At 41.9% G+C, this 24,601-nt stretch overlaps 1 protein-coding gene and 3 long non-coding RNA genes across 4 annotated transcripts; all 4 read right to left on the bottom strand.

Annotated features, from left to right (window-relative positions):
- Positions 1-2,212: 2,212 nt before the first annotated feature.
- On the bottom strand, positions 2,213-7,597 carry LOC117049752 (synaptonemal complex protein 2-like). The gene is made up of 9 exons (XM_033154653.1): positions 7,592-7,597; positions 7,169-7,238; positions 6,288-6,416; positions 5,555-5,679; positions 5,352-5,446; positions 4,737-4,836; positions 4,587-4,657; positions 3,322-3,391; positions 2,213-2,726 (listed from the first exon to the last, which is right to left on the bottom strand). Exons 1-9 carry the CDS (start codon positions 7,595-7,597, stop codon positions 2,664-2,666), a joined length of 729 nt encoding a protein of 242 aa, XP_033010544.1. The 3' UTR covers positions 2,213-2,663.
- A 338-nt stretch (positions 7,598-7,935) lies between these two features.
- LOC117049421 lies at positions 7,936-11,278 on the bottom strand. Its single transcript, XR_004426995.1, has 3 exons — positions 11,227-11,278; positions 10,354-10,459; positions 7,936-8,009 (listed from the first exon to the last, which is right to left on the bottom strand). It is a non-coding gene; the product is annotated as an uncharacterized LOC117049421 (long non-coding RNA).
- Positions 11,279-18,194: 6,916 nt separating this feature from the next.
- LOC117049392 lies at positions 18,195-20,918 on the bottom strand. Its single transcript, XR_004426987.1, has 3 exons — positions 20,889-20,918; positions 19,062-19,111; positions 18,195-18,294 (listed from the first exon to the last, which is right to left on the bottom strand). It is a non-coding gene; the product is annotated as an uncharacterized LOC117049392 (long non-coding RNA).
- A 711-nt stretch (positions 20,919-21,629) lies between these two features.
- LOC117049401 lies at positions 21,630-24,601 on the bottom strand. Its single transcript, XR_004426989.1, has 4 exons — positions 24,537-24,601; positions 23,521-23,572; positions 23,070-23,119; positions 21,630-21,678 (listed from the first exon to the last, which is right to left on the bottom strand). It is a non-coding gene; the product is annotated as an uncharacterized LOC117049401 (long non-coding RNA).

Genomic DNA, 24,601 nt, shown 5'->3' with positions numbered 1-24,601 from the left:
CCCAGCTGGTGCAAGCAAGGCCGGCCACCTTAGACAATTTGGCACCCTAACTTTGTATGACTGATGGCTCCAAATGTAATTGGCACATATTAAAACCTGGAGGATGAGGAGGCAGAAACGTTGGGAAAAGGAAGAAATAGTTGTGTCTGGAGTCCAGGTGCAGGACACAACGGAATCCTAAAAGCTCAGCGTTAGCACAAAGACTATGACCCTGAGCATGTTTACTTGCAAATGATTATTACTGAAATAAGTAGGACTGGGGAGAAAAAAGCTTTGCTAGAAGACAGCCCCCCCCCCCCCAAATATATGCACCATGCCTTTATGAAGGTGAACTGTTGCCACTGATGGGCAAAACAACAAAACAGTATCACATTGGGTGTAAGAAAATAAGATTCATCAAAGCACCCTAAGCATTTGATTCTTAGAAACCGTTAGGAATTCAAGTGGAAGCCAGGAAGCAATGACAATTTTCCCCTCTAGAGGGTAGCACACACAGCACTACATGAAACAAAATGACCACTTGTTTGTTGCCAGAAAGATCCTTGAAGTGACCATAATTCCTTGCCTCTATTTTACTCAAATAAAATCCACTTTAATTTAGAGTTCTGGCATAGAAATTCTCACCAGCATTCCATAATGCCTGAAGCAATCCCCCATCTGTGTGAGGAGCTCCCATATTCAGCAACCTACAGATGTGTAGCCTGCTGAAGCCGTGATGGGGGCTTGATTCCTTTGTCTCCGGGAGACATGGTTCCACTAGACTTCCAACACTTGATGACTGCTGAAAACAACTCTTGGAACGAACAGTTGTTTGAATTTTAACCCGAGACAGACACACTTTTAATCCAAACACAGCCTGAAAACCTTTGTGTCGGGGATGTGAAATTCATCCAAAAATGACAAGCCATTCTAAGGAGCTCTCAGATCTCTTGGTATTTGTTAGTTCAGGTGTGAGAGTTTACTGTGCAGTGAACATCCACAACAGGGGTGGCTAACCCTTGCTGGTGTTGCTGATGCCCCAACTCCCATTCAACTTGGCCAGGCTGGCAGGTACTGGAGGCTGTTGGGAGTGTTGGAAACTGCACACCCCACCCCTGGGTTTAAAGGGTTTTTGTTTTGTTTTCGAAGGATGTGCGGGGGGGGGGGGCAGGGAAGGGAAGGGAACATTGCCTTACTCAATCTTTCAAAGGGCTGAAAAATACACTGTAGATTTAAAACCACTTGATAAAATCGTAATCAGGTTACACGTCTGAATACGCAAAAACTAGCAACGTGCTGCTATTCTGAACAACCATCAGGATAACAACTTCTGAAATTATTTTCCTGTATCAGTGTTTGCCGTTGAAAATAAAACACGTTTTACAGTCAATGCATTTTGCGGTCTTCTGTTCTTGTTATGTGACAGTGCAATAGCTTGGAATATGAAAATACCCAAGATTTGGCATAAGAGGGGTGCGGGAAGGGTGTTAATTATTTTTTTCAGCACCAAGTTTTTTTTTGGGGGGGGGAGCCACATTCTTATCACCCATTACATGCCCTATTATATTCCCATTACATCCTGCCTCTCCCCATATAAACTGACCCAAACTCTTGTGTTCATCATCTGAGGCCCTTCTTCACGTGTCCCCTCCCCCAAGAGGTCTGGAGTGTGACAATACGAAAATAGGCCTTTTCTGCAGTGGCTCCCTGTTTGTGGAGGAGGTTCGTCTGGAACCTTCATTATATATCTTTAGGCGCCAGGCAAAAACACTCATCTTCAACCATACCTTTAAAATGGGTTTGTGGGAGCAGGGGGGTTTATTATTTTGATGTGTCTGTTTTAAATATTTATTTGTGCTTTTACCTTGTATTTTTATCTTGTGAACCGTCCTGAGATCTTGTGATGAAGGGCTCTATATAAATCTAATACTGTAAATAAAATAAAATAAGTAATTTGGAAACTGCCCTCGGTCAGGTAGAAATGCAAGACAACTCTTACCCATTTCCTTTTGAGGTGCTGATTAAATGTGAAGTCATGAGTTGTTTTCTGCCCATGTTGCCAGTATTATTAAAACCTGGCAGTTATGGCTTTTAAGAACTGTGCTGCCGTACCTTATTTGCTACACAAATCCCTTTCATGGGCACTTGAGGCAGGCAAAACTGAGCTGCGATTTGTGCCACACCAAACACTGCTAGATGGAATCACTTGTGTCCAACAGACCACACTCTTCAAATACATTTTTTAATCTGTTAGTCCCTTGGACAAGTCAAGCAAGTGTTAAATCATAAAAAAGAATAAAAAGAGTTTCCATCCTATAAGAAATGGGAGGAGCACTCAAAACAATTGCTTCTTGTTAGGAGGTTATCTTTGATTTGTGTTTACAACATTTCTAACACAACTGGCTGTATATAAAATATAAATGACAGATAAGGATGGGAAGGAATGGTATCAACTGAAATATCAGCTACGCTATGCATTTCACAAATTGTTGGCACCAGAAACCCCTCAACACTACCCCCTTGTGGGAAAGAGAGAGCAAAACTCATTTAAGCATTGAGTACATGTTAACAGACAATTGCTTATAGCTATGGACTGAAGGCATTTGTCCAGCATATTTTAAGAAATGATTCAGACACGTCAGCATTTGATCAGAGCTCTTCGCGCCAGCTTAAATTAATTTTAATCAGTCAGAGGCAATGACAGAGGCCTTGCTTCTCTCCTCCTCATGGTCTACTGCTTCTTCAAACTGTGGGGGAGGAAAAAAGCATGCAAAATTTATTAGTGCTTTACAGCACAGTCCTTACCTATATTCACCGAGTACTACTCAGAGGAGACCAACTGAAATAGATGAACCTAAGGCTTGTTAACTTCAATAGGTCTACTCCGAGTCCCACTGCCACTGAATAGCACCTTAAGTATTTCCATACATTTGGGACCAACACATCACAGGAACAGACAAAAGCCATTGTGACTGTGGGAAGCCTCGTTCTATGAAAAATGACCACGGCAAACCCTTTATGGAAAGGGATAAGGAAATAGCAGTACTCTCAAACTTACACCCAACCCATTAACTACACCAGGACTGAACCTTGGTTACAGGCTGCAAGCCACAGTTTATACCAAAGCAGCTGCCACTTCCTCTCAGGGAGCCTGTGGATTTGTCCCAAGGCATGGTTTGGCGCAGAGATGCACTGACTATAAATGAAGGTGTTAAATAGTTAGATAAAGAACTGCCATCTTGCCTGTTCAATAACAGCCTTTGCTTCTCCTTATAGTTCCTAAGACTCGCACCTGCTGTTCAGTATGCAATGTGTGGCAATCTGCACAGGTACAGCCCTTACCTTTCCATTTTGGGCTGCGTCCTCCAGATTCTTTGCTGCTCCCTCCAGCTCTGAATCCATGGACTGTATCCTATGAAAGAAACCAAAATGGGTATAGTTGAATTTGGTGCAACTAAAGTTACTGCTCATGCTCCTCCAAGCTGCAGTCAAAACCCAGCGTGAAGGCTGAAGCAAGGAGGAAAGAGAGAGAGACCGGGAAACGCAGCTCTTCCACAGCTCACGACGCTGCCTGATGATGTTGGTTGCCAACAGTATTAAGGCAGCTCTTTGTATGGTGACAGCTGAAGCCTGGGATGGGCAACCCTAGCATCTAAGACAGTGACGGGCTGTTGAACATTGCACCCACTACATAAAGTGCCCCAAACATTTCAGCCTGATTGACCCTAGACTTTCTTCGCTGGTGGAGGCTCCTTTCCCAACAGTTCATCCATGAATGCAAGGATGAGATCCTCATCTGAGAATGCAGTGGCCACATGGATTTTGGAGATCAGGGAGGGTTTAACCTTCTCCTCCTGCCACAAAGTCCTAACCACGAAAGAAACAGGGATGGGGACGGAACTTAAACAAGCACCATGGCTGTTATTTTTAAAAAGAAAGAAAACAACACCTCAAACCATATGCACACACAAAAGTAAAGATGCAATGCATTTTGTGTAAGATGCAATTTGGCCCTTAGCATCACCATTATTATTCCTCCTTTTTAATTTTTACAAAATATAATGGGAACAGGAGCCAGGAAGCTGAGATTCAGCAAATGTTCTGGGGATTACTGGTTCTGCATGGGCTGATTTTTTTTTTAATGCCATTATGTTATTTTTCATAAATGGCTTTTGAAATTGTGGTGACGGATAAGGAAATTGACGTTTACATCTTACACAGGAGTTGTGCTGCAGGCTTGTTGGAGGAGGGGCATTCAGCTTCCCCAAACTTACAGTTGATTGCGGCTTTGAGAATTGCCAGGGGAAATCCAATGTCCCTGGCAGCAGAAGCACATCTTTGTTCAAATAAAATAATCTGGAAAAGCATGAGCAGATATACACCCACCCACTCACTCCAGGGTGGCTGTGTGAAAATAAAAGTACACAAGAAGGAACACCCAGTCAACTGGGCTTGCTTCTCCCAACTGTCCCATTTGGAGACACCGTCAGTGATGTGGAGATGCATGTGCTAAAGTACCCAGAAGATAGCAAGCCCAACAGACGGAGGAAAACAGTGCACAATTTTTTAAGTGGTGCATGCTGGGCAGACAGCAAGATGATAAATACCTCTGCATTTGACGAATACAAAAATTGTTCATTTTTTTGTTGAGTATGTTGGATTGCTTAGTCCAAAATTCCTGAAACAAACGTTCTCAACGTGAGTCATTAAATCGATCCACAGACAACAAATAAAATGGAAAAGAAATACACAAATACCAAAGTATCCTTCTCAAGGTTTGAAAGAAACCGAGTTCTCTTCTCAAGATTGGAAAGTTCCTGGGCAACCGTCTTGTGGAAGCGTTCCAGTTCATTCAGCCTGTTGCGGACAAACGTAAGTCATTTTACCGCTTCAGGAAAGCAGCATTTGACACTCATATCGCACTAATGCAAATTGACAGAGCTGGGGGGGGGGGGGGGGAAGATGCAAACACAACACAGAAAACAGAATAAGGAGAACCATCTACTACACCAGGCAGCTGGCTTGCAGCTAGGTCCCTCGACATGCAATGCATTGTGACTCCCTGATGGACACCTCTTGCACTGGACTAGTAAAGCAAGACTAATAAACTGCAAGACACAAGCTGGAAAACAGTTTTCATTGATTGAGATAAGGGAGGAAAGCAGCTTAGAGAACAATGCTCCCAAACCTGCTTCATTAGCTCTAGAAAAACCTCTATACCAAAAGAATAGTCATCTTCACCTCAAGTTAGCCAATAACAAGTCACGTGCATGATAAGACTTGAGGCCTTTGTCAGCAATTACTGCAGAAGAAATGCCACAGTTATTTATTTATTTATTTATTTTATTAAAGATTTTATGGATGCCACGTACTGGCTCTGATGAATCTGATTCAATAATGCCAAAATATGCTGTTCAGACGTCCTCATAACGTTTTGGGTATAAATCGCCATCCTCTTGTACCTAGACTAGACACAATGCCAGCAAATTAGAATTGGGGAAATACTTGGGGAAGATGAAGATACATGTTGAAATATTATGCACTTAAAATAAGCATGATGTTGCAAATTAGTTACCCAAAACTTTTTCTTCAATACTTGTGTGAAGCTTTCAAATGCAGCAATGACCTCCGAATCGCCAGCTCCTTCCTCAAGTATTTTGGAGGAAAATATGTCTTCCTCTAACTCTTCTAAATTATGGCCTGCAAGAAAGACACACACACACACAGAGTATATTTCAGAACAACAACCAGGCCACTAACCAATTCAGCCCCGTAGACATGGGTGCTAACAAGTTAGGAAGCTGGTGTTTAGTTCAACAAGTAAAAAAATAAAGAACTTTGTGTATGCTCAGAATCTTGGGGAAATCACTACCAAACTGCAGCAATTTTAAAGGAATAGTCTGGAAGCATTACAATGTGTTTTGCTGTCCTGGGCTCCTTTGGGAGGATGGGCAAGATATAAATTTAGTTAATTCTCTCTCCCTCTCCCTCTCCCTCCCACACACAGACACACAAACAGCAAAACCACACAGCACATCAAATCTAGCTTGGCCACCTTTCCAGAGAGCAACTGATAATAAAAGCCAATCACAGAGTACATTAAAAAAGCATCAAAATCAACGGCTGCCAGAAGCCAGAGTTACTATAAAAACAAAGGAGAAACCTCTGCAGTGGAATGCTCTGGAAAACACAGGTAGATCTTCACTGTCAACAAAACACAGGAAGTAGGGGCGTTAGGAAATGCGAAAGGTATTCGATTCAGTACAGCTGCAGCAAAGGCATGCTGGTTTCTGTTTAAAACTAGTCACCTTCCTGAGTCTCCTCTTCCATCTCCGTGGAGTTGAAGAGTTTTCTTGTTACAGAAGGAATGGTAGTCTCATCCCTGGATTGCCTCCTGGTGAGCTTTGAGCGCTTTCCACTGGTACCAGCTGACAAATCTAGCAAAGACAGAATCCCAAACCCATTTATTTATTTTTGTTGTTGCTGCTGCTGGAGTTTCTTATAAGGCTTTGCTTGCTGACAGCCAAATGCTAACATGCCTTCTCCTTGAATTAAGTCCCAAGGGACTTCAGTGAAACTTCTCTGTTAAAGCAAACTTAGGTCCATACCACGATGAGATCCCAAACTTTCACCACCAGGAAGCGTCTCCACCACCATTGTTCAGCCCGGACACTGAGGTCCAGCTCCGAGGGCCTTCTGGCGGTTCCTCACTGCGAGAAGTGAGGTTACAGGGAACCAGGAAGAGGGCCTTCTCGGTAGTGGCGCCCGCCCTGTGGAATGCCCTCCCACCAGATGCCAAGGAAATAAACAACTATCTGACTTTTAGAAGACATCTGAAGGCAGCCCTGTTTAGGGAAGTTTTTAATGTTTGCAGTTTTATTCTGTTTTTAGTGTTCTGTTGGGAGCTGCCCAGAGTGGCTGGAGAAACCCAGCCAGACGGGCGGGGTAGAAATAATAAATTATTATTATTATTATTATTATTATTATTATTATTATTATTAGCCTTGCAATAGTGGTGGCTGCTCATATCCCTGGGCTTAGGATACTGTAAATGCCGTGTGTGTGTGTGTGTGTGTGTGTGTGGAAAAAGAGAGCCCATTTCTCCCTGTTAAATCAACCAGGAAGCGAGTATTTTCAAGCCAGCTCATTTGTCTTCCGATTGAGTTTTTCTGCCACTCTTCCTCTTTACCTGAAAACCTCCGCTTGGATTTGGAGACTTCATCCTCCATGAGCAAAGTACTAGAAGCAGCTTCACGTTTCTAGGAAGAGCAAAAGCAAGACAATGCGGCAACTGCAGTATGTAATAAAAAAGGCATATGATATCCCCATATAGCCGTACCTTGGACGTCAAACGTTTGACTTCCAAAACGTTCGGAAACCAAAGTGCGGCTTCTGATTGGCTGCCGCAGAAGCCCCGTTTGGGCAAACCAGAACACTCACTCCCGGTTTTGCAGCATTCAGGAGCCAAAACGTTTGAGTACTAAGCTGTTCGAAAACCAAGGTGCAAAGCAGGGAGAAACTTATTTTCATTTACCACAGCTCAACCCATTTGGGGACATGGGTGTCTTCTTTAGGAGCAATCTGAAATCTTTCTTCAAATTCTGCAGCTTGCCCGCATATTGCTTATCTGGCAAATACTGCTACCATGATGCCAGCAGCAGCCATTCATGTTGTTCCAGCTGCTGGAACAGAAATGAATGAAGTTTAAGATCGCTCCCAAAGAAGAAAGTTAGGTTTCTAAACATGCTGACCTGCAATAAATCTGTCTAGCGAGCACTTCTGAAATCAAGTTTCTTCCTTTTTGCATTCTTTCTGGTTTCTGTGGCTCCCTGTATGTCTGTTTACAAATAACAAGTGAAGCGTTTCTGTTTCCACACACACACACTTTTATCTATATTTCATGTGCGAACAGGTGAAATATCACAAATGCATCACCCACACATCCGGGAACTGTACCTTGCTCGCTCCAGCTTCTGAGCTGATGGGCGAAAAGTGACTCGGCAAAGTGTCGCCCGCCATTTCCAAGTCATCTAAAAAGAAAGCAATTAATCTGTGAGACGCATCTGCAGGTCCTTGAAGTCCACAGAATCTCACCAAAACACAACAGCATGAAAGCGTCAATGAGAAGTGCTGCTCCATCTACCTAGAAGTCTTTATATCTGGACAGACAAGCCAGTACCCACAGCCTCCCAAACTGCAGATGAGGTGACAAACCTTTAACCATGCAGAACTTTGCACTACTGGGGGGGGGGGGGAAGAATCACAGAATCGTAGAGTTAGAAGGTATCACAAGGCTTATCTAGTCCCACCCCCTCTGCAATGCAGGAATCTTTTTGCTCAATGTGGGGCTCAAACCCACAAACCTGAGATTGAGAGTCAGGGTCCAACCGAGCAAGGAGGGACTTGTAGGATGGAATGTTGTTTTCCCCCCACAACTGAATAAAACAATACAATACAATAACATGCCAAGAAGGCTAGACTACAACTCTTCTCCTTGACAGGCTATTTACTATCTGCAGGGTTTTATTTTTGTATGGAAAAAGTATTCCACTTTTGAAGGTGACTCGGAAACTACAACTAATCCAGAATGTGGCTGCTAGACCGGTGACTGGAAGTGGCCACTGGGACCCTATAACACCGGTCTTAAAGGATCTATATTGGCTCCCAGTACGTTTCCAAGCTCAATTCAAAGTGTTGGTGCTGACCTTTAAAGCCCTAAATGGCCTTGCGAGAAGCAAAGTTACAGGGAACCAGGCAGAGGGTCTTCTTGGTAGTGGTGCCCGCCCTGTGCAACACCCTCCCATCAGATGTCAAGGAAATAAACAACTATCTGACTTTTAGAAAACATCTGAAGGCAGCCCTGTTTAGGGAAGTTTTTCGTGTTTGATGTTTTATCATGTTTTTAGAATTCTGTTGGGAGCCGCCCAGAGTGGGGCAGCCCAGTCAACAATAATAATAATAATAATAATAATAATAATAATAATAATAATAATAACAATAATAATAATTTCCACTGTGTAAAGCCCCAAGTGGTACAGTCCAGACATAGGCTTGCCAGTCCATCTGTTCTGAGAAACAGACCTTAGAAACAGACTATAGGATTGTGCTATGCAGATGAAGGAGGAGGTACAATTCTTAGTGACTGGGGGTTGCCAAGGCACGGCCTTTCCCCATTGTTGAGAGACTTCCAAGTGCATTCAAGTGAATACAGGCCCCCTTCAGTCATCACCACTCCACACTCAGCAGCATCCCTAGGGACTAGCCAGGTTGGCCCCTGCCAAGGGCCCAAACCCGGGGGTGAGGTGCGGTGCAAGAAAAAAGGCAAAGAGAGCTGGTGGTGGTTGCCAAGGAACAAGTGGGTGCCAATATAGCTCCTTGCCAAGGACACAAGGGAGCCTAGCTACATCTCTGTCCACATTCAGAACTTAGTGCAGTGTGATCGCAATTTACGCTGATTTTACTTACACAAACACAGGTTTACGCACTTGGCTGGGAGGAAAAAATGAATGAAAAGGGGGTGGGAAAGTGGAGGAGGGATGTTGGAAGGGGCCATTCAAGATTCTGCAAGAGTCTCCAGTGCCCAGTAAATCAAGGCAGAGGGCTTAAAAAGCTCTTTCTGCACCGGGTTTTTCTGCCTTTGCCTTGCTTTCCGGGCTCTAGGGAACTCCACAGAGACTTCATGGGATCTCAGACAGCCCCGCAAGATCTTGCGGGAGCCTCCCAAGAAGAAGAGGAGGAGGAGGAGGAGGAGTAGTTTGGATTTGATATCCCGCTTTACCACCACCCAAAGGAGTCTCAAAGCGGCTAACATTCTCCTTTCCCTTCCTCCCCCACAACAAACAATCTGTGAGGGGAGTGGGGCTGAGAGACTTCAAAGAAGTGTGACTAGCCCAAGGTCACCCAGCAGCTGCATGTGGAGGAGCAGGGAATCGAATCTGGTTCACCAGATTTTGAGTCTACCACTCTTAACCACTACACCACACTGGCTCTCTTGCAGAGCTCATATGCTATCTCGCTTGAGCTCAGTAAGCAAGATGGAGGGCTAAAAACTGTTTTGGCCTGGGGGCAAAGGCCCGCTCAGCATGCTGGCTTCAGTCAGGTAGGGATGGTTTCACGGGGGCAGTCTTGGCAGTTGTCTTGACAATGCAATTTTGCTGTAACGCGCAAGCCCCCGGAACGTGACCCCCGCCTAGGTTGCAATGACACTGCAATGCTGCCTGATGAGGACTCGGCTCTCAGTCAAGGCAAGAACTACTAAGAGAGGGTACAGAGCGAAGCTTATGCTTTCCAGCAATCCACTGGCTTATCTTTTCCTCTCAAAACAAAAGCCTGAGAATCACAGAGATATATGGTGTATTAGGGGGAACCACCTACTGTGTCTAACATGCGACATAGGAGTTGAGAAAACAGTTGGTGGCTGCATTGCTGCAAAGTCAACCAGCTCTGTGCTTGGCTTCATCCCCCTCCGTGAACTCCCCACCTGGAAGAGAAGGCAAAGGCATCAAGTCTACTGTGGGAGAAAGGTCTAGCAGCGGAGTATTGAATGTGCAACCCAGGCTCTTAAGAAACAATAATTATCTACCCGTGTAGCTCATGAAACATACTCTATTGGGAAGGTCGCAGAGCTCACTAGTGGAGCAGATACTTTTTATGCAAAAGGTTCCAGATTCACCATCATCTACAGGGCTGGGATTTATTCCCGCTTTAAACTCTTAGAGAGATAATCTGCTTAAACAATACTGAGCGAGGCAGACCCATGGAATAAAGGCAGCTTCTGCAGTGGTAAGAAAGAAATCAAGTTAAATCTCACTGTGAGAAAACTTTTTGCAACCCCTCGTTTCATATTGTCACTTTGGATACATGGCTGAGATAAAGAATCTTTGCTATCACTTTAAGTTTGATCGAAATTCAGCCATATTATTTATAAGAATCGGAAACAGCACATGAAGATTTTCTTATGTAAGCAGATCTAGATGGTTCAGGAATGTTAGGCTTTCTGACACTGCAAGAGCCTGGTCTCAAAAAAAATATAAATATTAGAGTTGAGCATTTCCTCGTTGGCAGAGGAAGGTGGGTGCGGTAGGTGCAGCCCAACCCGGGTCTCATCCTTGAGGGGGGTGACATCGCCCCCGCCCCCCTGGGATGCTCACCTGGGTGCCGCCGCCCCCGCAATCACCACTCTGCCCCCACCCCTGGGTGCACAGCATGTGTGCCGGAGCAGCCAGCTTCACCTCTGCATTTCCTTACCTTCTTTCCACGGTGATCGCTGCCACTACTTGGAGAAGACAATGGCAATACTAAGTGAGGGAGGGGCAGACAAAAGGTATTCATTAAGAAGAGTGGAAACATAAGATAGCTTTTCTAATCTGCTAAAGTTAACAAACTAGAAATAATACTTATGAATGGCTCTTGCCGATTGAGTAAGGCTTCATATATTTCAATAACTGAAGAACCTCAGCATTCTTGGGTAATTTCAGAGATTGTTTTTTTTTTGGAATTCATACTTTTTTATTAATTTTTTACTTTAACATACAGACATAGAACTCATCAATTATATTTACATTGTTATTCCATATTTTATAATACATCCCATATCCTTGTGTCTTATATCATCCTTATATTCTTTTTTACCTCCTATAAGTTCCATTCTTCTTACAATACAAATCTGTCATTACCAAACCCCTCCCTATTCCCCCCCTTTCTTCCCCCCCCCCGGCTTCCCCCCTTCTTCCTCTGTTTTATTCTTTCTTTTGTTCAGTTCTTGCGGTTTCAAACCTCTTTATTGTTTTTATCATATGTTCTTAATTATTTTCAACTTTATCCTCATCTTTTCCTCCTTATATTCTTATATATTTCCAACTCAATAAAGTGTTCTAAATCAAGCAATGAGATTCTAGTTACTATTTCAGATTCCACATATTCTATTCAAATATAATAAAAATTTTCCCCATTCTTTTTCATATGTTCCACTTCCTGTTTGCCGAATTTTCACTGTCAATTTTGCTGTTTCCATATAGCTCACCATTTTTTGTCTCCATTCATCTACAGTTGGGATTTGTTGTTGCTTCCAAACTTGTGCCAATAAGATTCTCGCACCTGTTGTTGCGTACATGAATAGAGTCACATCCTCTTTTTCTACATCCTCTCCTACCATACCCAACAAGAATGCCTCGGGCAGTTTTTTGAATGAGTATCTATAGATCTTTTTTAATTCATTGTAAATTTCTTCCCAATATTGTTTCACTTTAATACAATTCCACCACATGTGGATGAAGTTTCCCTCCTTCAACCCACATTTCCAGCATTTTTTATTTCCTGATTTATACATTTTGTACAGTTTAGTTGGGGTGATGTACCATCTGTATATCATCTTGTATATATTTTCTTTCAACTGTACTGATGCTGTAAATTTCAGTCTTACGTTCCACAGTTTGTACCACTTTTCAAATTCAATATTATAGCCTAGATCCATTGCCCATCTAATCATGACACTTTTTATCTCTTCATCCTTGGTGTTCCACTCTAATAAAAATTCATATATTTTGGACAAGATCTTGGAGTCATTTCCCATCACTATTTTGTCTAACAGTGTCTCCTCCTGATCAAATCCTCTTTCTTTCTTATCTTTTTGAAAAACACTATGCAGTTGACAGTATTCCAACCATCCTTGTAGCCTGTCTTTAATCTCCTCATACGGTCTTATATTCAGTTCTTTCTTATCACCTATTAATATGTCTCTATATGTGATCCATTTTCCCTCAGTATTGGTTTTTTTTATTGTAAAGGCTTCTTGAGGTGACAACCATCTTGGTGTTTTCCTCTCAAACCATTCTTTATATTTGTTCCAAACTAAAAATAATGGTTTCCTTATTGTATGGTTTAAGAAACCTTTGTGTGCTTTAATTTTATCATACCATAAGTATGCGTGCCACCCGAATCTATTTGAGAAGCCTTCCAGATCTAATAAATCTGAGTTTCCTAGCTTAAGCCATTCTCTTATCCATAGAAGACAGGCTGATTCATAATAGATCTTGAGATCTGGCAGTGCAAAGCCTCCTCTTTCTTTTTTATCTGTCATAATTTTAAATTTTATTCTGGGCTTTTTGCACTGCCATATAAATCTGGAGATTGTTTTCTGCCATTCTTTAAACTGATTTTGACCCATCACAATTGGTATGGTTTGAAAGAGGAAGAGCATTTTAGGCAGGATCATCATTTTAACCGTGGCTATCCTCCCCAACCATGACAATTTGAGTTTTTCCCAAATTTCCAAGTTTTTTGTAATCTCCCTCCACGTCGTTAAATAATTATCCTTATATAAATCACGATTTCTTGCTGTCAGCCAAATGCCTAGATATTTCGCTTTCTTCACCACTTTTATTCCTGTTTGTTTTTCCAATTGGTCTTTTTGTTCTTCGTTCATATTCTTCACTATCATGTTTGTCTTTGTTTTATTTAATTTCAACCCTGCCAGGGCCCCGAACTCTTCAACTTCTTTTAACGCTTCCTTTAATGAGTGTTGCGGATCTTGTAATGTTAAGACTATATCATCTGCATAAGCCTTAAGTTTGTATTCTCTATAGCCTTGTCTGATGCCTATTATAGCTTCATTTTTTCTTATTTTTTGAAGCAAGACTTCTACAGTTGTTATAAATAATAAAGGTGACAATGGGCAGCCCTGCCTTGTTCCTTTCGATATTTTAAAATCTTGAGTAGTTTCATCATTTACTATAATTTTTGCGCTTTGATCTCTATATATCGCCTCTATACACTTCATGAAGTTCTTTCCAATGCCCATCATCTTCAGATTTTCCTTCATAAAACTCCATGACACGTTATCAAACGCTTTCTCCGCGTCTAGAAATATCAGGGCTGCCTGTTTGTCTATTTTTTCATCCAAATATTCAATTATATTAAGAATATTCCTCATATTGTCTCTTAGCTGCCGACCCGGTAGGAAGCCTCTTTGGTCCATCTGTATTTGATCTTTCAGCACCAGTTTCAATCTTTGTGCTAATATATTTGTAAATATTTTATAGTCACAATTTAATAAGGATATCGGCCTATAATTTTTAACATTTGTTTGTTCCGATCCTTGTTTATGAATCAAAGTAATACGGGCTTCTTCCCATGTCTTAGGTATCCGACCTGTCTTCTCCACATTCCGTATTACTTCCTTCAATGGTGCCATTATCTGTTCACTTAATTTTTTATAATATTTGATAGGTAGTCCGTCGGGCCCGGGCGCTTTTCCATTTTCTCCACTTTTAATTGCATTTAAGATCTCTTCTTCTGTTATGGGTTTTTCTAGCATATCTACCTGTTGTTGTGATATTTCCTTTAATTTATATTTTCCCAGGTATTTTTTTTATTTTCTCTTCATCCTCCTTTGGTGCTTTATATAATTCTTTGTAGAATTTCAGGAATGCATTCTTTATCTTTCCTTGTTTGTCCAATGTCTCATTATTTTGAATGATTTTATTTATCGTGGTTGCCTCCCTTCTCTTCTTCAATTGCCAAGCTAACCATCTTCCGGTTTTATTAGCAGATTCAAAATTCTTTAATTTCAGTATATTCATTTTCCACTCTACCTCCTGGTTTATTAGTCCATCCATTTGTGCTAATAGTAGCTTATATTTCTGTTTTATTTCTATATCTTCCGGTTTTTTAACCAATTGATTTTCTGCTTCTTTTATTTTCTTCAATATGTTTTCTTTGTATTTATCTCTTTCTCTCTTCTTGATTGAACTCTGCTGGATGAGGTAACCTCTTATTACTGCCTTACTGGCATCCCATACTACATTTATGTCAGTTCCTTTATTTAGATTACATTCAAAATATGTATTTACTTGTTCTTTCACTTTTGTTAGGATCTTTTCATCATCCAATATAGTTTCATTCATTCTCCACCTAAAGTTTTTCTTCCGTTTAGTCTCCCACTCCATGCATACTGCCCTATGATCCGACAGGGTTTTTGGTAATATTTCTGCTCTATTGACTCTGGTTGTTAAATCTTTCGTTGTCCATATATGGTCAATTCTGCTCCAACTTCTATTTGCATCTGAATAGAATGAAAATTCTTTCACCGTTGGATTTTTCCATCTCCATATGTCAATTAAACCGTTCTTTTCTGCCATCAATTCGAATATCATTGGCAGTTTCCCTTGATTCATTCTCTTTTTCTCTGATCTGTCCATTTCCAAAGATGGTACTCCATTGAAGTCCCCCATCAGTATAATTTTACAGTCAATATAATCATTTAATATTTCATCTAGTTTCTTATAGAATTCAGCCTTATTATCGTTTGGTGCGTAGATTCCTACGACTATTATTTTTTCCTCCTCAATTTGAACTTGCAGTCCTAAAATTCTTCCTTCTTTGTCTTTAAAGATTTGTTTCGTTTCATATTTATTTTTTACATATATCACCACCCCTCTCTTTTTCTGAATATCCGAGGATATAAATTCATTTCCCAGTTTTTTGTTTTTAAGGACTCTATTATGTTTTTTTGTCACATGAGTTTCTTGCAGACATATTATGTCTGCCTTTTGTTTTTCCAATACGTGTCCAATTTTATTTCTCTTATTTTTATCATTCATGCCATTTACGTTCCACGAAATTATTTTAACCACCATTTTGTTCGTTTAAATAAATTTTATTTCACTTTAGTTCTCTCTATAAAAGAAAAAGATGCGAGATCTTTATGAGGCTATCTCTTTAACCTCTTGTTCTTGTATCTCGTTTTCACCTTCCGACTCCGATTCACCTGATTCCAATTCAACTCCTTCTATCTTTCCTAATTCCTTATATCTCCTTCCGAATTTCTTTATTTCCAAGATAGAGTCAATCTTAAATTTTTTGTCTTTATAGAAGAAAGACACTCCCTCTGGATATTCCCACCTAAATCTTATCTTATTTGCCGTCAATATCTTAGTCAATCCTTTATAAAGATTCCTTTTGTGCAAGAACCTTTTCGGGATGTCTTTAAACACTACTATTTGTTTCCCATTTACTATCCACTTTGTCTCTCTCCCTTTCCTTAGAATTTCATTTCTTACTTCCATAGAGTTGAGGGTTACTAAGCAGTCTCCTGAGTATTTCTTTGCTCTTCCCTGAGTTGGGTTAGGCCTAATCCTGAAAACCTTGATAATCTGATTCTCCACCTCTTCCATTTTCCAATCAAGCAATTTAGCTATTTCTTCAACAATTTTCCCTCTTAAATTCTCCCCTACCTCTTCTGTTAAACCTCTAATTTTCACATTTTGTATTTTTTTATTCATTTCCAACAGTGCAATATTGTCCAAAGTTGATTCTTGTATTTTTTCCCATTTCTCCATTTCTGCCTTAAATTTCTCTCCTTCTTTCCTGTTCTCCCTAACTTCTTTTTGAACCTTCTTAGTTTGTTCTTCCACTGACTGTACTTTACTGCTTAATTCTTTCATTTGGCTTGAGAATTCTGTCACAATTTCCGTCAATTTTTCCCCAATACTTTTTTCACTTTCTTTCATTTCTCTCCTTAATTCCTTTATTTCAGATAATATCTTGGCCAAATCCCCTTCCCCTTCTATTTCCGCCCTAGAAGACCTTCTTTCCATTGGTGTTGTTATTTTTGTAGCCTTATGTGCCATTTTATGTGTGTTATATTCCTTTTGATCACTAGAGGTCGCTTTTTCCAATGCCTTACCAGTAATGTTTTTTTCTTCCCTTTACACACCAACTTAACCTTCCATTAATACCTTTGGTAATACATTTGGTATAATTAATACAATTATATGTTCAATTATATATTATACCTTGTACCTTGTGTATTATCTTTTATATTCTTTATCAGTTCTCCCCCTTTTCTTTCTTATCCCCAGAGTCTAGATGTCATATCCCACAGTCTGCAGAGTTTCTATTTCTCCTTCTACCACCTCCAATAACCCCCTCCCCCACTTGGCTCTTCCTCTTTCCACTTTTCCCGTGGCGGGTCGAAGCTGGGTCGTCTCTGGGTTGTGGGTCAATGTTGAGTCGTCTCTAGGTCTTTGTTACCCCCCTCAGTTCAATCTGGAGCGTTAATAATTCAGCGTAAGGTCTTTAGTATCTCTCTCTCTCTCACACAATGTTTCTTAATCACAGCGACTTCTTGACAAGATGTACAGCTTCTAGTGAGCCAAACAGGATTTTTCCCCCACCTTTTTTTTGCATTCTCAGTCTTTCGCGACCCTCACCCTATGAAAGTTCCACAATTCAGGTTTCTCCGCTATTTCAAGGTTCAAAGTCAGAGTCTTTTTCTTATAGCCCAATATCTCGTCAGTTCTTTGTCAGCAACATGAAAACAGCATTCCCGTTCATTAAAGTTCGTTACAGTACCTTTCGGCTTTTCCCAGCGAAGCAGAACTTCCTCTTTCAGTCTGTCTCTTTGTTTCAGCGTTACCACCTCTCAGCTACTTTGTCTCACTTACTCAGCAGTTCCTCCTTCTCAAAGCTCTACGCCCCGCGCCATTTTCTCCCGCAGCGTCCGAAGGGTTTCCTTTCTTTCCACTCTCTTTACTAACTCCCGTGTCTTTTCTCTCTCTGTATTTTAATCTCTTTGTCTAATGTTGCAGACCTTCGGGAGTTCTTTTCTTTTTCCGGAAGGTCTCTCCGCTTTTCGTGGAGTTCGAGGCAGCGCTTTGCAGGTTAGTTTAAATCCGTGCGTCCGCGGCTCAACCCGGCTCCCTCCAGACTCTTCAGAGCGAGTCCGGTATCCGAGCTGGGGAACCTTCTTTGGACGCCGCCGTATCTATGCCACCAGAACTTTATCGTCCTGTGTTTGGGTGTTTGTTTTTAGCCTTTAACAAACCCCTTAACCCTGCAAAACTCGGGTTACCTCCTGAGAGCTAACCCGCGCTCCTTCCCGAAACTGTTTTGGCCTGGGGGCAAAGGCCCGCTCAGCATGCTGGCTTCAGTCAGGTAGGGATGGTTTCACGGGGGCAGTTTTGGCAGTTGTCTTGACAATGCAATTTTGCTGTAACGCGCAAGCCCCCGGAACGTGACCCCCGCCTAGGTTGCAATGACACTGCAATGCCGCCTGATGAGGACTCGGCTCTCAGTCAAGGCAAGAACTACTAAGAGAGGGTACAGAGCGAAGCTTATGCTTTCCAGCAATCCACTGGCTTATCTTTTCCTCTCAAAACAAAAGCCTGAGAATCACAGAGATATATGGTGTATTAGGGGGAACAACCTACTGTGTCTAACATGCGACATAGGAGTTGAGAAAACAGTTGGTGGCTGCATTGCTGCAAAGTCAACCAGCTCTGTGCTTGGCTTCATCCCCCTCCGTGAACTCCCCACCTGGAAGAGAAGGCAAAGGCATCAAGTCTACTGTGGGAGAAAGGTCTAGCAGCGGAGTATTGAATGTGCAACCCAGGCTCTTAAGAAACAATAATTATCTACCCGTGTAGCTCATGAAACATACTCTATTGGGAAGGTCGCAGAGCTCACTAGTGGAGCAGATACTTTTTATGCAAAAGGTTCCAGATTCACCATCATCTACAGGGCTGGGATTTATTCCCGCTTTAAACTCTTAGAGAGATAATCTGCTTAAACAATACTGAGCGAGGCAGACCCATGGAATAAAGGCAGCTTCTGCAGTGGTAAGAAAGAAATCAAGTTAAATCTCACTGTGAGAAAACTTTTTGCAACCCCTCGTTTCATATTGTCACTTTGGATACATGGCTGAGATAAAGAATCTTTGCTATCACTTTAAGTTTGATCGAAATTCAGCCATATTATTTATAAGAATCGGAAACAGCACATGAAGATTTTCTTATGTAAGCAGATCTAGATGGTTCAGGAATGTTAGGCTTTCTGACACTGCAAGAGCCTGGTCTCAAAAAAAATATAAATATTAGAGTTGAGCATTTCCTCGTTGGCAGAGGAAGGTGGGTGCGGTAGGTGCAGCCCAACCCGGGTCTCATCCTTGAGGGGGGTGACATCGCCCCCGCCCCCCTGGGATGCTCACCTGGGTGCCGCCGCCCCCGCAATCACCACTCTGCCCCCACCCCTGGGTGCACAGCATGTGTGCCGGAGCAGCCAGCTTCACCTCTGCATTTCCTTACCTTCTTTCCACGGTGATCGCTGCCACTACTTGGAGAAGACAATGGCAATACTAAGTGAGGGAGGGGCAGACAAAAGGTATTCATTAAGAAGAGTGGAAACATAAGATAGCTTTTCTAATCTGCTAAAGTTAACAAACTAGAAATAATACTTATGAATGGCTCTTGCCGATTGAGTAAGGCTTCATATATTTCAATAACTGAAGAACCTCAGCATTCTTGGGTAATTTCAGAGATTGTTAAGTGCTAGATTAATAGCGGCTGACCTTTGTGAAAGATAAGCAAACAAACAAACAAACAAACAAACATGTGGACATGCAAAGGATCCACATGGACAAGCAAAGGATGTTACTTCATTTTGCAGCACACAAAACATATAAACCACTCAGCTAGTTTGAAATATAAGTTTACTTCAAGATAGCTATATGCTTTGCTGCCTTGGCAAAAGAAAACTTAAAATGCAGCAAGCCAGACTCACATCAATCCACAAGGCACATTGCACCACCGTCATGTGACTGCAACTCCATGACAGAAAACACACCTCTTCGCATGCACACATGTAACACTGGCTGCTGAACTTTCACTCGCTATCACCACCATGCTTTATAGATGCTCCAGCTAGCCCAGTATCTTTCTTCGGAAAGGAAAAACTTTGAAGTTTTTAAATGAGACAGGCACCCACCAGCCAGGCAGGATACGAAGAAGAAGAAGAAGAAGAAGAAGAAGAAGAAGAAGAAGAAGAAGAAGAAGAAGAAGAGCCATAGCTCAGTGGTGAGCGCATCTGCTTTGCATGTAGAACATCCCAGGCTTAAAGTCCTGAAATGCTGCTGCCAGAAAATGTAGACCATCTTGAGCTAGATAATTGAGCTGTTTAATTATTATTTGCTGATGTTTAATTTTACTGTTTGCTATTAAATTCTGATGGATTGTTGAATGTTGCTTTGTTTGATATAAGTTGTTTATTTTAAAGTTATTGTGACTTTTTAAATCTTGCATCAGGTTGTTACTGTTCGATGTTTTATTATGTTTGTACATGTGTTGGAAGCTGCCCAGAGTGGCTGGGGCAACCCAGCCAGATAGGCAGGGTATAAATAAAATTAATATTATTAATATTCAATGGCCTGACTAGCTCTAAGGCAGCTTCCTATTTCTGTGCATCATATAGCTCAGCCAGTATAGAGCAAGAGACTCCTAATCTCAGGGTTGTGGGTTGTGGGTTTGAGCCCCATATTGGGCAAAAGATTCCTGCATTGCAGGGGGTTGGACTAGATGACCCTCGTGGTCCCTTCCAACTCTACAATTCTATGGTCAACTCTCTATATAGATGCATGCTCTGTAAAGCCTAATGGAAGCACCTTATTTAAGAAAGCATGGCTTTAGGAGTTTCCTTCATTGGGCAGCCCTGTTCCATACCCCCAAATTGATTGGATAGCCCTGTTCCACCCACCCCAGAATGCAACAGTCCTTTATAACCAAAAAAGAGGAAATAGACCAGTCTCCCCACTCCAACCCCCTAACATTAACTGGAATGCGAACTACCAATCCACAAGCTGTTGCATTTATACACACTCTCAAGCCACATTATTCCTGCTTTTCTTAATAATACAGTTATTTTAGCCACACCCAGACAGGGAATAATATGAAGCCAAGAGAGCCACAAGTATCTGTCCTTACAGGCTCTGGCTATAGCCCCATCCACACTTACTTGGGTGCGAGTCCCGCTGAAGTTTTCAGGGCTCATTTCCAAACCAAAACAGAATCTGGCTATACCTCTCATTTAGTCTGCATCAGGTGACTAATTCAAAATCGTGCTGTATACCCCATTTTCACCTTTTAACTTGCTCCTGACCCTGGTCTTTTTTCGAGTATAGTCTGCAGATTTTGACATCAGCTTTTTCTGAGAGTCAAGGACCCAGCTTTTCTCGCTCTCGCTGTTGCTTGGAGTTTCTTGGTTGCTCTCTGAAAGGGGATTACTCCTGTAGCTGGCAGACTTGTAAAAAAAGAGAAAGAAAAGTGAAGATACAAGTCAGTTCGATCCACCAGCTCTTGCAATAATGAATGGGGATGTCACATCAAAACATTTTAAATGCACAAATCTAAAAAAAAAAAGGTTATGCCAGCGACTCTAGTTTCAAAAACAGTGTTTAACAATACAGGGTGGAGGGGGACCTTTCCAAGCAGAGGGCCTTCTCGGTAGTGGCACCCGCCCTGTGGAACTCCCTCCCACCAGATGTCAAGGAAATAAACAACTATCTGACTTTTAGAAAACATCTGAAGGCAGCCCTGTTTAGGGAAGTTTTTAATGTTTGAAGTTTTATTCTGTTTTTAATATATTGTTGGGAGCCACCCAGAGTGGCTGGGAAGGCCCGGCCAGATGGTTAGGGTACAAGTAATAAGTTGTTGTTGTTGTTATAAATTATTCCAACTCAGAAGCCAAGTAAGTGCTCAAAAAGCCCCACAGCTGATCACACATTTCAAGAATTACTATTTCTTTCTGGATGCCTGACAACTATGCCCCATCCATTTCTGATATCCCTATTCCCATGAAGATTTAAGAATGGGCCTTGTTACCAGTCTTCGCTCAGACTTGCTCCGTTCAAGGTCTCGTTTGCTGGAACTCCTGCGCACAACACAAAAACCAAGATGTTAAAGAGATGGCACAAGACGATTCCAAATGATTTAGGACTACTCTGCAGAGTCCTGAGTGACACATGCTTAGATATTGAAGGCTACAGATCTAGAAGTCTCCCAAGCTCAGCTCCCGGCCACACTTCCCTGCTAATTACAGCAACTTTACCTTCAGGCATTAAAATATCCAGGTTGAGAGCCAGAAAGGGGGAAGGAGTGGCCAACACCACAGCCTTGGACCTGATCCTGCGCTCCCAAGCAATTTTTTCTGCCCCCTGTATGCCCACAAGACACCTTTGATTGCGGCAGTGCCAAGCAAAAATAAAGAGAAAACCAAGCAGGCACTCCAGTGCCGAGTGGGTGGAGAGGTCTGCCCTCTCCCATCATCAAATCAAGCATCCCCACCTCAGCTGATCGGCACACTGGTAAGTAGAAGAGGAGAGCTGCAGGATCTTTATGTATGAGGGTATGCATGTGAATGTGTGAAGTTGCAACACCCACTTTGGGTTGCCAGTGATGGCCAAAGGAAAATGTGGCCCACGGGTTAGAGCAGTGCTTCCCAAACTTGGGTCTCCACCTGGTTTTGGACTACAACTCCCATCAACCCTAGTTAAGAAGACCAATGGTCAGGGATGATGGAGACTGTAGTCCGAAAGCAGCTGGAGACCCAAGTTTGGGAAACACTAGGTTAGAGCATCAGACTGGGATTCCCAGATTCACATCCTTGGTTAGCCATGAAGCTCACTGGAAGACCTTGGGCCAGCCACTTGCTCTGAATAATCTAATCTTTTTATAAACTTATGTTTTTATATGAGCTGGAAGCCACCCAGAGTGGCTGAGGAAACCCAGCCAGATGGGCGGGGTATAAATAATATAATATAATATAATATAATAATAGGACACCCCTATTTCCATCGGTTGTTGTTGTTGTTGTTGTTGTTGTTGTTGTTGTTGTTGTTGTTACCTCCCAGGGTTGTCGCAAACAATCAGAATTCATTAAGTGGCAGCAGTGGTGGGTTGTAAGGGGCGGAATCACATTCTTGGCCGGCAGGCCATAAAGTCACAACACAAGCAAAATTTAATTCAGTCGTGACAACATGGCATTGGCTCTTACCCCAGAACCCTTTCCCTTAATTTCAATGCCTCTCAGACCAAGAGCTCCTCAAGTGAGCAATGGCTTACTACTCACTGGAAGATCCCACATTGCTCAAACTGGCTCACAACTAAAATACTCTTAAGTGTTTCATTCCCCACTCATTTCATTTCTCAGGCAGCATCTCTCTGATTTTGCTTCTCATTTCCAGCATCTCATCAGGATATACTTTCATCATTAAATCTGTGCAACAGCCCAAAGGGAATTTCAATGCAAAATTCCAACTATACCTGGGTAAAGCAGCCTTCTGGACAAAAACTTTTTGCTTCATTTCAGAGACCTGAAAACAAAGTGAACTGGAAATACGTTCAAGGTTTTTTGGTTGTTGTTTTTTAATGAAAAACACTCCCAACCCCAGCACAATAATTCTACTAGGCCCTGTAGCGATCTCACCAAATTTCCTACAAGGCTGCGTTTGAAGTCTCAGCTATGAATTCATTTCTAATTTACTACTGCCAGCAAGTGTGCCAAGGGAACAAAATCTTTCTTTCTTTCGTTCGTTCTTTCTTTCTCTCTCTCTCTCTTTAAAAAAACCAAATTCCGGATGTCTGAGAAACACCACTGACTGCCAGGTGTGTGGGGAAGGTGGACTAGAAGGGCACAATTTATATTAACTATTCACGATATAATTTGTTCACCAAAAACTCTATTCAAAACATTTCTCCAACTTTAGTGTCTCACCATCTCATGTGTGGCAGGATCAGACGTGTATTCAAATTCGTACGCATCCTTCCTGCAAAGTGAACATTTCCAGATAAAGCGAACTTTTTTACTCCTGTGAAAATAACCTAAAAGGAGGATGCATTTTCAAAGCCGCTATGAAAATTCAAAGATGGGCAGCCCAATGGAGCTGCAGCCATAGCTGTCCAAATCAATGGCTGAACTCAACCACCCCCTACACTACCTCTAGCATGATGGCCTCTTATGACAACAAGAAGCTGCATATTGGGCAGACTATTGGTCCAGGCTTGCTTTGACTGACCAGCAGCAGTTCTCTAAGATTTCTGGTGGAAGATTTCCAAAACATCTGCTGTCTAGTTCGTTTTAACTGGAAGTGTCAAGGATTCAACCTGGGATTGTCTGCTTGTAAGGCATGGGCTCTCCCACTTCCTACCCTTATGATTCTCGATGGACTGACATTTCTTGTGTTACATTTTTACATGATCAACACCAGATTTAGGGTGGTGTGGGTGGACTGCCCACATAGGACGCTGAGCTGAGAGGGTGCAAAGTTGAGACAATCTGTAATTGAGAAGATCCATTTGTTTGTGCCAGATTTTGGCCTCCCTTAGGATATCATATTAGCCAAGACTACTGAAGTCCACCCCAGTCACATAGGGATTTATACCAATTTAGTGATTCTTGTAGAAAGAGATGGTATCATTCATACCAGGCCATGGCAGATTCCTGTGGGTTTCTCTGATGTGCAAAATACTTCTTCTCACTTCACAGAGAACGAATATGGATAGAGTTTGTCACCATGCAAAATGAACATGAAAAGTCATCTCATGAAACATATTTAAAAAGTTAAGGTAACCTCTGATCCTTAGGAGCTACTTTTAAAATATTATACTTCTGCCATGAACAGAGTATTGCGGATGTTTGAAACAGAATTACCTGCCCTTAATCAATGAATAAGATGTTACTTAAAATATTCGCCCTGTCTGTTTAAAACATACCACACAAAACTTCCTTACTTTGCCTCTGTGGTCTGTCTGGCTGAACTTCTGATTGGATTTGTCTTCTCCAGCAGAGCATCCTG

Source organism: Lacerta agilis, chromosome 7 (genome assembly GCF_009819535.1).
Source record: "Lacerta agilis isolate rLacAgi1 chromosome 7, rLacAgi1.pri, whole genome shotgun sequence".
Classification (NCBI taxonomy): domain Eukaryota; kingdom Metazoa; phylum Chordata; class Lepidosauria; order Squamata; family Lacertidae; genus Lacerta; species Lacerta agilis.
Note: the sequence above shows the minus strand (reverse complement) of the source record. Positions and strands in the feature narration are given on the sequence as shown.

Excerpts from the sequence above, each read along its gene's own strand:
- LOC117049752 (XM_033154653.1), bottom strand. Across the intron at positions 5,680-6,287 it reads GGAAGAGGAGACTCAGGAAG|GCCATAATTTAGAAGAGTTA; the intron begins GTGACTAGTTTT and ends TCTTTCTTGCAG. Across the intron at positions 3,392-4,586 it reads TGTATTCGTCAAATGCAGAG|GATACAGTCCATGGATTCAG; the intron begins GTATTTATCATC and ends TTTCTTTCATAG.